The 16696-nt window shown below is 40.4% G+C and overlaps 1 protein-coding gene across 2 annotated transcripts in view; it reads left to right on the forward strand.

Moving 5' to 3' along the window:
• LOC123767073 (ubiquitin-protein ligase E3B) overlaps positions 1-16696 on the forward strand; it is a 79173-nt gene that overhangs the window by 20757 nt on the left and 41720 nt on the right. For both annotated transcript variants that reach the window (XM_069304790.1, XM_069304791.1), the window contains exons 9-11: positions 349-634; positions 6782-6953; positions 9976-10072. In XM_069304790.1, the coding sequence (XP_069160891.1) occupies positions 349-634; positions 6782-6953; positions 9976-10072 (555 nt within the window). The remainder of the gene's footprint in view (positions 1-348; positions 635-6781; positions 6954-9975; positions 10073-16696) is intronic.

The raw sequence follows: 16696 nt of genomic DNA on the forward strand, positions 1-16696 counted from the left end.
AAGGATGGTGCATAGGAAATGTAAATACTAGTATTTCAATGCCTTAATTTTTACTTCTACAATGCATTATTTATGGGTTATTCGAATTTGCAAAAGAATATGAGGATGCGTTGCAACAGGAAATAACAAAAGGGTCACTCACAAAGAAGTGTTTCAGTTTTATTGCCTTATTTTAATTCAGAAATTGATTGAATCTCTCCTTATTTAGAACAGAACTTAAAAGGAGTATTATTTGTTTGATAATATCAGTAATATTTTGTTAAGTTGTTAATTCTTAAGAGTAGCTCTTCTTTGTTACATTTTTGCAGCCATTTACAGTACTGTATATTGCTTTGTTCCCTTAATCAGGAACCATCACAAAGTGACTCCAACGTAAATTCAGGAAATGCTGCATCCTCTGCAGCCTCTTCCTTCAGCAACATAGGTTCTTTTGCCCCTTCAAATTTCCTGAAGAAAGCACTAGATCGTAAGCTTTGTTCCACTGTCACTGGAGGATCCCTCAGAAGTGGAGGTCTACGTGGTGGAGGTTGCCGAAAGCTAGGTTCCCCAACAGTATCTACCGTGGCCATGGTGTGCTCTATGTATCACACAGCAATCACAACTCTTTCACAATTAAGGATGGATATTCTTACAGGTGAGTGACTGCTAAGACCTTCATTTCTTTGCTCTGGCTTAGTGTAAGCTTACTTTCCAGGCAAGTTATAAATAGAGCAGTTTAGAGTGCAGTATGTTAACAACTATTAAATCTCTCTGTTTTAGATGAGAAGTATTATGATCGTCGTCTAATAACTGTCCTGTCTGTCCTCAAGAGTCATTTTTACCCACCTAGAAAGATCACAGATGGCCCAGCTGTAATTTAAGTTAAGAAGGAACAAGTCTTACATACAATCTCACATGATATTTGGATGTAAAGAGGTGAATTGTGACAGATTGCAAAACAAAATGGTGCCCGGGCAGATAGTGACACATTCGGAACTTTTGGAGTGCAGCAGCACATGTCTAGAACTTATGTTACTTAAGAGATGGCTGGTGAGGGCTCAGGTGTTCAGCTAATCAGCGACGAGCTTTCTGTGACGTCATCGGCAAGCACCGAGCCAGCCCCAAGGAACGGAGCCCAGCTCACTGTTTGGCTAGACTCTCCTTGTTCAGAGTGTCCCAAGTCGAAAAGGTTGAAAGTCTCTGCTCTAAGAACTTGCCAGAAAGGGAGGCTTCATTATACTCGACACTGGTTTTCTTGGAGGGCTCCTGTGGTGGCTTCTTGTTGCCTTGTCACCACAGAGAACTATAAATGAGGGAAACTCACGGGGAATGGAGGTGAACTGCAGTCTATGGAATGGGTCCCATTTAGTCCTTGTTTTCATTGTAGTGACTCATTAACCATGTAAAAGTCATAAATACTGGTGAATTAGTTAACAAAAATATATTGACACATTATACAGTATTAGGTTTGAAAATACTGGCAGGAAGTTTCCTAGGAGCAAAGCTCATCCATACATTCATAGCTTGTACTTCTGTGTGACCGGAGGCTTTGAAATGTATAAAACATTACTGAAGTGTCAAGGATAAACTGAGAAAAGAACATTGCATGATTGAAAACCATTATTAAATATAGGTCTTAAATATGTTTCCAACACCATCAGATTTGAATTTTATATCTACTGTGTATATCAAATTTAAATCCGATGGTATTGGAACTACAAAATGACAGGCAGAGGCAATTGTCCATTGTGTGTGCAAGAAGGATTGGTGGAGGTGGTATCACTCAGAACCAGCATCTTTTACCTAATACTGTTACCTCATCATATGGCATTGGCGGATCTCCAGTTAGGGAGCCCCAGTGGCTGCCTTGCAACCTCCTTCCCTTCCAGGTTAATTGATTGATGGATGTGGGGTTCATATTGTGTAAGGTATGGGATTGAAAGATGTACCCTAAAGTATCGTTAACACCCTTGATTATCTTGAGGTTATCTTGAGATGATTTCGGGGCTTTAGTGTCCCCGTGGCCCGGTCCTTGACCAGGCCTCCACCCCCAGGAAGCAGCCCATGACAACTGACTAACACCCAGGTACCTATTTTACTGCTAGGTAACAGGGGCATAGGGTGAAAGAAACTCTGCCCATTGTTTCTTGCCGGCACCTGGGATGGAACCCAGGACCACAGGATCACAAGTACAGTGTGCTGTCCGCTCAGCCGACCTGCTCTTACTCTCTTATAAGAAATGGGAAGATATATGTAATATCTAGCAGCAACAATCAACTCTATTCTACATGAGACAAGAAATACACCTTAGGGTGCAATTTTATAAAAGGTTTTTATTTAACAACACATAATTATCTTACATGAACTAGATAGAGGGGGGGGAAGGGTTCTTGGAGCAAACACAAGATTGTACAGAGAAAAGGGGAAGGGTGGGGGGGGGAGGGACCTTCAAGCAAACACAAGCCTCGGGAGACAATTGACAAATGGATCCACACACAATAGGCCAAGTCTTTACACTCGGACTCAAAATTATCAATATATTCAACTCCTCCCGGGTGACTCCAAGGGGCAGGATTCTTATTAATACACTGTTCTGACCACAATACACATAAAGGGTGGAATGAAGTATATGGAGGTAAGACCACATGTCTGAGGACTGAGTGACTGAATTAATATCACACAACACCACCTACACACAATTGGTGTGTAAAATGGAATCAATACAGGAAGAGGCCGAACCCCCAAACATACCAGCGATACAAAGATGCGAGAAACAACTACACGGCAGTGAGGAGAGAGGCAGAAAGAAATTTTGAAAAAGGGATTGCGGACAAATGTAAAACAGAACCAGGTCTATTCTATAAATTCATAAACAACAAATTGCAGGTAAAGGATAATATTCAGAGGTTGAAAATGGGAAATAGATTCACGGAAGATGAAAAGGAAATGTGTGAAACACTAAACGAAAAGTTCCAAAGTGTGTTTGTACAAAATGAAATCTTTAGGGAACCAGATACAATAAGAATTCCAGAGAACAACATAGAACACATAGAGGTGTCTAGAGACGAAGTGGAAAAAATGCTCAAGGAGCTCGGTAAGAACAAAGCAGCTGGCCCAGATGGCGTTTCACCATGGGTTCTGAGAGAATGTGCATCTGAGCTCAGCATTCCACTTCACCTGATCTTTCAGGCATCCCTGTGTACAGGAATCGTAGCAGACGGGTGGAAACAGGCTAACATAGTTCCAATCTACAAAAGTGGCAGCAGGGAAGACCCCCTCAATTATAGACCTGTATCATTGACAAGTGTAATAGTGAAAGTATTGGAAAAACTAATCAAAACTAAATGGGTAGAACACCTAGAGAGAAATGATATAATATCAGACAGACAGTATGGTTTTCGATCTGGAAGATCCTGTGTATCGAATTTACTCAGTTTCTATGATCGAGCCACAGAGATATTACGGGAAAGAGATGGTTGGGTTGACTGCATCTATCTGGACTTAAAAAAGGCTTTCGACAGAGTTCCACATAAGAGGTTGTTCTGGAAACTGGAAAATATTGGAGGGGTGACAGGTAAGCTTCTATCATGGATGAAAAATTTTCTGACTGATAGAAAAATGAGGGCAGTAATCAGAGGCAATGTATCAGAATGGAGAAATGTCACAAGTGGAGTACCACAGGGTTCAGTTCTTGCACCAGTGATGTTTATTGTGTACATAAATGATCTACCAGTTGGTATACAGAATTATATGAACATGTTTGCTGATGATGCTAAGATAATAGGAAGGATAAGAAATTTAGATGACTGTCATGCCCTTCAAGAAGACCTGGACAAAATAAGTATATGGAGCACCACTTGGCAAATGGAATTTAATGTTAATAAATGTCATGTTATGGAATGTGGAATAGGAGAACATAGACCCCACACAACCTATATATTATGTGAGAAATCTTTAAAGAATTCTGATAAAGAAAGAGATCTAGGAGTGGTTCTAGATAGAAAACTATCACCTGAGGACCACATAAAGAATATTGTGCAAGGAGCCTATGCTATGCTTTCTAACTTCAGAATTGCATTTAAATACATGGATGGCGATATACTAAAGAAATTGTTCATGACTTTTGTTAGGCCAAAGCTAGAATATGCAGCTGTTGTGTGGTGCCCATATCTTAAGAAGCACATCAACAAACTGGAAAAGGTGCAAAGACATGCTACTAAGTGGCTCCCAGAACTGAAGGGCAAGAGCTACGAGGAGAGGTTAGAAGCATTAAATATGCCAAAACTAGAAGACAGAAGAAAAAGAGGTGATATGATCACTACATACAAAATAGTTACAGGAATTGATAAAATCGACAGGGAAGACTTCCTGAGACCTGGAATTTCAAGAACAAGAGGTCATAGATTTAAACTAGCTAAACACAGATGCCGAAGAAATATAAGAAAATTCACCTTCGCAAATAGAGTGGTAGACGGTTGGAACAAGTTAAGTGAGAAGGTGGTGGAGGCCAAGACCGTCAGTAGTTTCAAAGCGTTATATGACAAAGAGTGCTGGGAAGACGGGACACCACGAGCGTAGCTCTCATCCTGTAACTACACTTAGGTAATTACACTTAGGTAATTACACAGGGTTCTAGAAATCCTTATTTATACAACTTCCTATTCCTAACCCACACAAAGGTTTAGGAATAGGTGCAATACTGCACTTATCGTATTGCTGGAGACCATCTCAAGCCACACAAGTGACTGGACTTGCTGGGGCCCAATCCAGAAAGAGGCATTTTATTACACTCAATGTTGGGTTGTTATTCAGATGTGAGGTTAATCTTAGATCAGTACGCTCCTCCTGCCTCTATGAGCACACCAAATTCTGGTTTAGGGGGCCAGTAGGCCAGGTGCCTGGTAGAGCTGTGGGTGTCTTCGTGGTACTAAAGTCACTGCATCAGAGAGCTACTGAGGGACAGCCTAGAAACCATGGCTGTGATAATTCAAAATAATGTAAAATTTAGTTTTTAGTATTTTGGAATTAACATTGTAGCTATGTACTATTATCTCCTGTGTTCTAGTGTCAAACTGAAGAGGTAATTAAAATGACACTTTTGTTTTCACATTTTTGTCAGAGTCTACAGATATATAGTATTTGTAATTAGTGCAGCATCTCTGCTGCCCTATTAATTTTATCAACCCATACTCCGAATTGACAGTACGGTTTAATAGTAAGTGTAATAAGTTCATTTCCTGATTGTTAGGAATAGTACATAATTACACTTACTTGTGCCATTACATTTACCTTCCCATTTATTCTTCTCGTTTTATGTCAAGACACTCAGAATTTTAGGATGACTTTTTCACGTTCAATTCCCTATACACAATTGTATAATGTCAGACAGACAGTATGGTTTTCGATCTGGAAGATCCTGTGTATCGAATTTACTCAGTTTCTACGATCGAGCCACAGAGATTTTACAGGAAAGAGATGGTTGGGCTGAATGCATCTATCTGGACCTAAAAAAGGCTTTCAACAGAGTTCCACATAAGAGGTTGTTTTGGAAACTGGAAAATATTGGAGGGGTGACAGGTAAGCTTCTAACACGGATGAAAAATTATCTGACTGATAGAAAAATGAGGGTAGTAATCAGAGGCAATGTATCGGACTGGAAAAATATCACAAGTGGAGTACCACAGGGTTCAGTTCTTGCACCAGTGATGTTGATTGTCTACATAAATGATCTACCAGTTGGTATACAGAATTATATGAACATGTTTGCTAATGATGCTAAGATAATAGGAAGGATAAGAAACTCAGATGATTGTCATGGCCTTCAAGAAGACCTGGACAAAATAAGTATATGGAGCACCACTTGGCAAATGGAGTTTAATGTGAATAAATGCCATGTTATGGAATGTGGAATAGGAGAACATAGACCCCACACAACCTATAAATTATGTGAGAAATCTTTAAAGAATTCTGATGAAGAAAGAGATCTAGGGTGATTCTAGATAGAAAACTATCCATTGAGGAACACATGAAGAACATTGTGCGAGGAGCGTATGCCATGCTTTCTAACTTCAGAATTGCTTTTAAATACATGGATGGCAAAATACTAAAAAAATTGTTCACGACTTTTGTTAGGTCAAAGCTAGAATATGCAGCGGTTGTGTGGTGCCCATATCTTAAGAAGCACATCAACAAACTGGAAAAGGTGCAAAGACATGCTACTAAGTGGCTCCCAGAACTGAAGGGCAAGAGCTATGAGGAGAGGTTAGAGGCATTAAATATGCCAAAACTAGAAGACAGAAGAAAAAGAGGTGATATGATCACTACATTCAAAATAGTAACTGGAATTGATAAAATCGATAGGGAAGATTTCCCGAGACCTGGAACTTCAAGAACAAGAGGACATAGATTTAAACTAACTAAACAAAGATTCCGAAGAAATATAAGAAAATTCACTTTCACAGAGTGGTAGATGGTTGGAACAAGTTAAGTGAGAAGGTGGTGGAGGCAAAACCGTCAGTAGCAAGTACTAATTATAATTAAGAAGCAGTAAAATGCTTATCTTCAAAAAACTAAGAAGGTTAGGTTAGGTCGTGGTTTTCTATTCAGCTTTTCAGGTAAACTCAAATACTGTACTGTATTCACAATATATTTGACAGTACATTTTAATACTAAGTGAAAATAAGTACAATTCCTGACTGCTAGGAATAGTACATAATTACACTTACTTGTGCTGTTACATTTACCTCCCCATTTTTGGAGGACTGGCTGCATTTTATTAAGGTTTGCAACTTATGATTTCTAGGATTATGCTACAAGAGTGAAATGGTGCCTCAACTATGGCATATCCTGCTCTCACTTGGGCCATCCTGTGGAATCAAGAGTTATTTAGACCTGTTGTCAGTTTCAACAAAAGCTACAGCACCTGAATTTCATTTGCTCATCCTGTTTTGTGATGCAACAACTCATGTTGTTACGTAAGTTTCTTAGTGTCTTTCTCTTTATAATAATAATAATTTATAATCTTTTTCTCCCCCTCACAGTAATTAAAAAAACTCTTCTGAATATCATATTTATAGCATACAGTGAAGTATATTTGATCAAATTGGGTTTAAAAGAATCAATCTGATATAGGAAGCTGTCCATACACTGATAATTTGGCTTCACAATCACAGCTATATTTAGTGATATTTCTGGTATTCAAAAGGATACTTACACTGAATCATGTAATGAAATTAGCAGACTGTTGAGGAGGGTAGTGCCTACCTTGTGGTTACCTTGCGGTGGTTCCGAGGATTAATGTCCCCGCAGGCCGGTCTCTGACCAGGCCTGCTGGTCGGTCATCTGGTCAACCAGGATGTGGCTGCTCACAGCCTGGTGATCAGTATCCTTTGAATACCTCGATAAACTCTTTTGAAGATGTTTATCGAGTTCCCTCTTGAACCAGCCCGTCCTCCTAGGGTTTCCCAACGTCAAGAAAATGGCCAAATTAAAGTTTTCCCTCCTAACCTACCAGAGGAGCCAAAACAGAAAATGGGACAGTGTGTCACTTTTGCGAGCTGCTTCCATTTTCTAGTATGATAATTTTTGGTCTAACGTAACGCATATGAGCGAAATGCGACATTCTTTGTTAGAGGACAGGTTGCCTGAACACAATGAGAGGCTGGCCTGTTATGCTCCTTGTTTGTAGCAGGATTGTGTTAAAAAATCTTGTGCCTTTGATGTTTTTTATTTTTATTTATATATACAGTACAAGAGTTCTTACATTCTTGTACAGCCACTATCACGCATAGTGTTTCGGACAAGTCCTTAATCCTATGTTCCCCGGAATATGACCCCCGCCAAATCATTTAGCAACCAGGTACCCATTTTATTGTTGAGTAAACAGAGGCTACAGTTAAGGATTGATGCCCAGTAAATCCTCCCCGGCCACGATACGAATCCAGGACAAAGCACTAACGAAATGCCAGGCAAGTGCCTTACCACTACACCATATCGACTGAGTAAAGATGTTGATGAAGTTCTCTCTGTGTAGCTACTGCATCTCTTCATTTCAGTGTGGCTATTTTGCACATCCTGCCATGCCTACTGATTTCATGTGATGTTATTTCTGTGTGCAGATTTGGACCAGTCCCTCTAATATTTTCAACTTATAATTTATTCTCCATATCTTTTGCCTGCACTCAAGAGAATACAGATTTAGAACTTTGAATTGGTCCCAAGAGCTTAGATGTTTTATTGAGTGGGTTCCAACAGTAAAGGCTCTGTGAACATTCTTCAGGTCAGCAATTTCTTCGTCTTTGAATAGAGCTGTTTGTGTGCAATAGTATTCCATCCTAGAGAGCACTAGTGTCTTGAAAAGTATCATCATTGGTATGGCATACCTTGTTTTAATAGTTCTTGTTATCCAACCTGTCATTTTTCTTGCAGTAGTGACAGCTTCTTAATTGTGTTCTTTAAAGGTAAGGTCTTCCGACATGATTACTCCTACATCCTTTACATTGATTTTTCGTTTTATAGTGTGATTTGACTGTTTTATATATGGTTTCTGTTTTTATAGTTTCTCTCTTTTTCCATAGCGTAGGAGCTGGAACTTATCTTAAACATTGTATTACAAGTTACACATGGTAGAAACAGAGTATGTATGTAAATGAACAAATCCACAAGGGCCGTGATGAGGGTTCTAACTTATGCCCGGGACGATCCCAGACGCTGCCTTAGTCGACTAGGCCACGACGTGGTTAAACCATGTCGTGGCCTTGTTGACTAAGGCAGCCTCTGGGATCATCCTGGGCGTAAGTTCGAACCCTCATCATGGCCCTTGTGGATTTGTTCATTTGATGCATCACGCTATTGTGATTTCTGTGTGTAATAAAGTTCGTAGGTAGACCATATTTTGTATCTTTATCTGTGTCTGAAATGAGAATGAGGAAAAGTACCGGAGTAAACACGGTACCTTGGGGGACTGAGCTTTCCACTGTGAATGATCCAGATTTAATTTATTGATTACACTCTGGGTTCTGTCCATTAGGAACTTATAGTTCCATCTCCCTACTTTACCAGTAATTTCTTTTGAGTATATTTTGTGTGCACTAACACCGTGGTCACATTTCTCAAAAGCTTTTGCAAAGTCTGTGTATTTTACTCATGTGCCTTGTTTTTCTTCCTTGGCATCTAAGGCCATGTCATAGTGATCCAGCAATTACATTTTGAGAGACAGGAGCACCCTGTTCCGAACCCATGTTGTATGGAGTTATGTAGATGTTGTGATTCCATGTGATTTGTTATCTTCTTAGCACTCCTATGGGACTGAATTTTTAACTGTGCAATCCAAATGCAGGCGATGAGTCACAATAACGTGGCTGAAGTATGTTGACCAGACCACACACTAGAAATTGAAGGGACGACGACGTTTCGGTCCGTCCTGGACCATTCTCAAGTCGATTGTCGAAACGTCGTCGTCCCTTCAATTTCTAGTGTGTGGTCTGGTCAACGTGCAATCCAATTTCTCTAAAAAGCATTGATGTATGAATGACATGTGAAAATAGCTGGATTTTGGTTTATTTCCAGTCTTGACAGAACAATTAGTTTACATAATTTCAAGGCTTGTGATTTCAATGAATTGAGAAAATCTGGCCTTAAGTGACAAAGTATTTTGACTAATAGCATTATCAGTTTGGCTCATTCCTACACTTAACATTCACGTATGTTTGCCTTGCTCATATTTAGTACATGTCTTCAAAACAGATAGATGTTTAAAGGACTTGGGTCAACTAAAACTAAACAGATTCAGTTTGTGGCTCACATGTTGCCAGAACTTTATTGTTATTAAAACTGAATGCCTTGTAGTAGTGAATAGTGCTTAATGGCATATGCTGTACCATACTTAAAATTAATTTCAGGTTAATAGTAAACAAATGTATAGTGCCAATAACTTGGAAATGAAAAGTGATTAATACACTGCACAGTACATATATACACACAGATTACTTGTTGCAGGGTGCTTGATGATTTGGAGATGTATGAACAGCAGAAGCCTTTCAGTCTTGTTGACTACTCAACTATGGCATCATTCCTCAATAATTTTACTTACAAGGTATGTTAATCATGTTTATAATCCTGTGCAGTTTAGATGGGCCCTCAAGAAAGGTGAGTGATGGAGGGTAGGAACATATGTTTCTGGAGGAGTCAAATAGTGGCTCCCTTTATTTAGTTGTACTCAGATAGCTCCCCCCCTCCTCCCCCCTCCCCCCTCCCCCCTCCCCCCACACACATGTACGTACGTACGTATGTCACATTAGTCCCAGGAGTCCTTAATAGGCTACCAGAGACCAAAACCTAAACTGGCCCTTTCATAGAGACACAGGGAGCATATGTAATGACTGGTACATAAAGTCTAGCTATTATTGTTATTGGTGTAAATGTGTCTCTTGGTTAAAATACCAGTTTGTTTTATATTTGTGTTAATTTTTATGTTTCATTTGTATTTTTCATTTTCATTTGTAGTTAACATGTTCTCAACATGTTTGAGAGCATATTAAATTGAGCATTAGTAAATGTATATGCTTTTGTGTGTGTGAAGTTTATGAGCACATTTTTGGGAGATTAGCATCCTTGCACCAACAAGAACAGAGAGAGAGAGAGAGGGAGGGAGGGAGGGAGGATAGAGGGAAAGAGGAAATAGAGAGAGAGAGAGAGAGGGAGGGAGGGAGGGAGGATAGAGGGAAAGAGGGAATAGAGAGAGAGAGAGAGAGAGGATCAAGAGAGAGAGAGAGAGAGAGAGAGAGAGAGAGAGAGAGAGAGAGAGAGAGAGAGAGAGAGGATCGAGAGAGAGAGATGATTGAGAGAGAGAGAAAGAGAGGATAGAGAGAGAGAGAGAGAGAGAGAGAGAGAGAGAGAGAGAGGATAGAGAGAGAAAAGAGAGAGAGGAGAGAGAGAGAGAGAGAAAGAGAGGATAGAGAGAGAGAGAGGATCGAGAGAGAGAGAGAAAGAGAGGATTGAGAGAGAGAGAGAGAGGATTGAGAGAGAGAGAGAGAGAGAGAGAGAGAGAGAGAGAGAGAGAGAGAGAGAGAGAGAGAGAGAGAGAGAGAGAGAGAGAGGATAGAGAGGAGAGAGAGAGAAAAGAGAGAGAGGAGAGAGAGGAGAGAGAAAAGAGAGAGAGGAGAGAGAGAGAGAAAGAGAGGATAGAGAGAGAGAGGATCAAGAAAGAGAGGATAGAGAGAGAGAGGATCAAGAAAGAGAGAGAAAGAGAGGATCAAGAGAGAGAGAGAGAGAGAAAGAGAGGATAGAGAGAGAGAGAGAGAAAGAGAGAGAGAGAGAGAGAGAGAAAGAGAGAGAGGATCGAGAGAGAGAGAGAGAGAGAGAGAGAGAGAGAGAGAGAGAGAGAGAGAGAGAGAGAGAGAGGATCGAGAGAGAGAGAGAAAAGAGAGAGAGAGAGAGGGTCGAGAGAGAGAGAGAGAGGATCGAGAGAGAGAGAGAGAGAGAGAGAGATGATTGAGAGAGAGAGAGAGAGAGAGAGAGAGAGAGAGAGAGAGAGAGAGAGAGAGAGAGAGAGAGGATCCAGAGAGAGAGAGGGAGAGGATCAAGAGAGAGAGAGAGAGAGAGCTAGAGAGGATAGAGGATTGAGAGAGAGAGAGAGAGGAGATCGAGAAAAAGGATCTATAGAGAGAGAGAGAGAGGATTTGTTGGCTTAGTGTTATTAAAAGACTACCTTCAAGAACAGACTCTAAGGGTAGTCTTCAATGGAGCAGAATCCGATAGCCACTCAATTGGTGCCAGCATTCCACAGGGTAGTGTTCTTGGCCCTCTGCTGTGGAATGTTTATTTCAACGATCTACTTCATCTCATTCCTGAAGCTCAAGCCTATGCTGACAACTGTACTCTAACCTTTACATACAGAAAGGAGGAAATGCTAACTGCTGCAAGAATCATTAATCACCAACTTTCAGCAATTTCTACCTGGGGTAGAAGATGGCAGATCACATTTGCGGCTGAGAAGACTCGAGCAATGATGATAACTAGACTGCACATGGCGAATCAGACAGAACTGCTAATGGGTGGCAAATCCCTAGAGTTCACAGAAGAATTTGACATCTTGGGAATGAAGTTTGACTCTTCAATGACAATGAAGAGCTATGTGCTAAACCTTCCTAAAAAGGCAGCCAGGAAACTTACAGCACTATGGCTCATCTCATATCTTCTTGACAGCAAGGGATGCAAAACCTTATATGAAGCACAAGTTCGCTCCCATCTAGAGTATGCACCCCTTTCCTGGATTGCCTGCCCCCCATCTTTCGTCAGACTGTTGGACAAAGTAGAGAGACGGGCAAGAAGGCTTATCTCTAGTCTTGACCAAGTCTGGTGGGAACGGTCTGAACATCAGAGCCTGCAACACCGTCTTGACGTTGTTGGTCTTACTGTTATGTATAAGGCCAACATCCTCAAAGTTCCGCACCTTGCCCAACTCCGTGGACTACCAGTAGTTCCCACTCGTAACACTAGGCTCTCAACCTTCAACAGTCTCATGCTAGAAGTGCCATTCTCAAGAACATCACTCCATCAGCGTTCATTCATTCCGAGGCTGACTCGCATCTGGAACTTGTTCCCTCAACAGGTTGATACACGGAAGATCAGGTCAACCGTTCACATGAAGACTCTGGCACACGAAACTTGTGTTTCTTGTGAAACTTGTGTCAGAAACGAAACTTGAAGGAAATATAATAAATGAAGTCATATTCCCAAGAGGCTACTCAGTTTGGAGACGTGACAGGAAAACTAGGAAGGGAGGAGGAGTGGCTGTACTGGTGAAAAAACACCTGAAGGTAAAAGAGTTAATATTTGAAAACCCTCGAGATATTGACATAATGGCATTGCAGGTCTGGAATCAGGATGATAAGCTGATAATTGTAAATGCCTACAGCCCACCAGCAAGCAACACGTGGACAAAGGAAGAACTGGATGACAAACGAGAGGGCCTCATAATGGTCATGAGAGATATTATTGTACAAGCAGATAAAGATAAATCACGACTGTTGATACTGGGGGACTTCAACTTTAGAGCAATAGACTGGGAGGCCTATGAAGCAAGAACGGAGGACTTTTGGACATGCAGATTTGTGAACCTCATTCTGGAGACATTCTTGTATCAACACATAAAGCAAGCCACAAGAATGAGGGAAGGAGATATACCGTCAGTACTGGATCTAGTATTCACCAGGAAAGAAGAAGAGATTTTTGACATCCAGTACCTTCCTCCCTTGGGAAAGAGTGATCACGTCCTGTTAGACATTAAATATGCTTTAAGATATCATCTAGAAGAAAATGGGGACATTGAAACAGTTGATAAACTCGATTTAAAGAGAGGCAACTATGGGGAACTTCGAAATTTTTTTAATGAGTGTAATTGGACAGAATTGTTGCTAGGCAGGGAAGTAAATGAAATGTATGCCAAATTTTTAAAACTATACGAGGAAGGCACACAAACATTCATACCAAAACAGAGATGCAGGACCAGAAAACAGGATTGGTTCGACAGAAATTGTGAGAGGGCAAGAGACCAAAAGACACAAAAATGGAATCAGTATAGGAAGAGGCCAAACCCCCAAACATACCAGCGATACAAAGATGCGAGAAACAATTATACAGCAGTAAGGAGAGAGGCAGAAAGAAATTTTGAAAAAGGGATAGCAGATAAATGTAAAACAGAACCGGGCCTATTCTACAAATTCATAAACAACAAATTGCAGGTAAAGGATAATATCCAGAGGTTGAAAATGGGAAACAGATTCACGGAAAATGAAAAGGAAATGTGTGAAACATTAAATGAAAAGTTCCAAAGTGTGTTTGTACAAAATGAAATCTTCAGAGAACCAGACACAATAAGAATTCCAGAGAACAACATAGAGCGGATAGAGGTGTCTAGAGTTGAAGTGGAAAATATGCTAAAGGAGCTCGGGAGGAACAAAGCAGCTGGCCCAGATGGCGTTTCACCATGGGTTCTGAGAGAATGTGCATCTGAGCTCAGCATTCCACTTCACCTGATCTTTCAGGCATCCCTGTGTACAGGAATCGTAGCAGACATGTGGAAACAGGCTAACATAGTTCCAATCTACAAAAGTGGCAGCAGGGAAGACCCCCTCAATTATAGACCTGTATCATTGACAAGTGTAATAGTGAAAGTATTGGAAAAGCTAATCAAAACTAAATGGGTAGAACACCTGGAGAGAAATGATATAATATCAGACAGACAGTATGGTTTTCGATCAGGAAGATCCTGTGTATCGAATTTACTCAGTTTCTACGATCGGGCCACAGAGATATTACAGGAAAGAGATGGCTGGGTTGACTGCATCTATCTGGACCTAAAAAAGGCTTTCGACAGAGTTCCACATAAGAGGTTGTTCTGGAAACTGGAAAATATTGGAGGGGTGACAGGTAAGCTTCTATCATGGATGAAAAATTTTCTGACTGATAGAAAAATGAGGGCAGTAATCAGAGGCAATGTATCGGAATGGAGAAATGTCACAAGTGGAGTACCACAGGGTTCAGTTCTTGCACCAGTGATGTTTATTGTGTACATAAATGATCTACCAGTTGGTATACAGAATTATATGAACATGTTTGCTGATGATGCTAAGATAATAGGAAGGATAAGAAATTTAGATGACTGTCATGCCCTTCAAGAAGACCTGGACAAAATAAGTATATGGAGCACCACTTGGCAAATGGAATTTAATGTTAATAAATGTCATGTTATGGAATGTGGAATAGGAGAACATAGACCCCATACAACCTATATATTATGTGAGAAATCTTTAAAGAATTCTGATAAAGAAAGAGATCTAGGAGTGGTTCTAGATAGAAAACTATCACCTGAGGACCACATAAAGAATATTGTGCAAGGAGCCTATGCTATGCTTTCTAACTTCAGAATTGCATTTAAATACATGGATGGCGATATACTAAAGAAATTGTTCATGACTTTTGTTAGGCCAAAGCTAGAATATGCAGCTGTTGTGTGGTGCCCATATCTTAAGAAGCACATCAACAAACTGGAAAAGGTGCAAAGACATGCTACTAAGTGGCTCCCAGAACTGAAGGGCAAGAGCTACGAGGAGAGGTTAGAAGCATTAAATATGCCAAAACTAGAAGACAGAAGAAAAAGAGGTGATATGATCACTACGTACAAAATAGTAACAGGACTTGATAAAATCGACAGGGAAGACTTCCTGAGACCTGGAACTTCAAGAACAAGAGGTCATAGATTTAAACTAGCTAAACACAGATGCCGAAGAAATATAAGAAAATTCACCTTCGCAAATAGAGTGGTAGACGGTTGGAACAAGTTAAGTGAGAAGGTGGTGGAGGCCAAGACCGTCAGTAGTTTCAAAGCGTTATATGACAAAGAGTGCTGGGAAGACGGGACACCACGAGCGTAGCTCTCATCCTGTAACTACACTTAGGTAATTACACTTAGGTAATTACACAGTTGGCTACAAGCTCATCTTGTTCCTTATATGATTGTTATTTAATGTTTTTTAATGAATAAAGGCTATTCCTTCTGAAGCATATAATAACAGGCTCATGAAATAAATAGGCCTCTAGGAGTAGGTTTCAACTTAGCTTACATAAATTCAATATATGATAGTTCCCAATGTGTTAGTTTCAAAGTATACTCTCATGAAATAAATGAGTTTCTAGGTGTAGGCTTCAGATGAGCTGAGGTAGGATAACAGCTCTTGCTTGCAGCTTCACTAGGTATGTCATTTAACATCCCTTATGAATCCTAGTCTTGGTTTAAGAAAAAAAGAGAGAGAGGATAAAGAATAAAGAGAGAGAGAGAGAGGGAAAGGGAGAGAGAGAAAGAGGATTGAGAGAGAGAAAAAGGATTGATAGAGAGAGAGAGAGAGGATCCAAAGAGAGAGAGAGAGAGGATTGAGAGAGAAAGGATCCAGAGAGAGAGAGACAGAGAGAGAAGATAGATAGAGAAAGAGAGACGATCGAGAGAGATATAGAGGATCGAGAGAGAGAAAGAGGATCGAGAGAGAGAGAAGATCGAGAGAGAGAGAAAGGGAGGATCAAGAGAGAGAGGATCGAGAGAGATGGAGAGAGGGGAGAGAGAGAGGGGATTGAGAGAGAGGGGGGGATTGAGAGAGAGAGAGAAAGGATCGAGACTTCACACACACAATGCAGGTGTGTGCTAGTGAGGGGCCCACCTCACAGTGTGAGGTTATTGACCTCCATTATATCTGTGTGACTGGAATACCGTCATTAGTTGGGTGAGTGAGAAGTTATTCCTTGTTAGCATATTGTGCCATTTCCTGTGTCTTAATAAATATAATGCACACACTCTGATTGTTTTGTCGAGTCCCACTAATTCAAAAATATGGTACCAGCTCCTTGTGGTTACTCTTGTGTTTAAGGTGTTATAAGTAACACTTGTTCTATATTCCCTGGTTTAAAGTAACATATCTATATTGTAAGTGAAGAAAGTAAGTATGGGTTTGTTAGTCTGTACTCTAGAGTATGGCTTACAAGATTATGCCCTTACACAAAATATTTCGTTCCCTTACATGAGCTTGTAAGCCATCTGCAAAAGTCTAATATAGCAGCAAGGGTGATGCCCTATGTTGTTAGGGGCTTGTGAATTTCTGTGTCATTAGATTGTGCTGTAAGCAATGTCCACCATGGACAATCTGTACCAGTTGTTGTTGTTGTTTAT

The sequence above is a fragment of the Procambarus clarkii genome, chromosome 53 (assembly GCF_040958095.1).
Source record: "Procambarus clarkii isolate CNS0578487 chromosome 53, FALCON_Pclarkii_2.0, whole genome shotgun sequence".
Taxonomy (NCBI): Eukaryota; Metazoa; Arthropoda; class Malacostraca; order Decapoda; family Cambaridae; genus Procambarus; species Procambarus clarkii.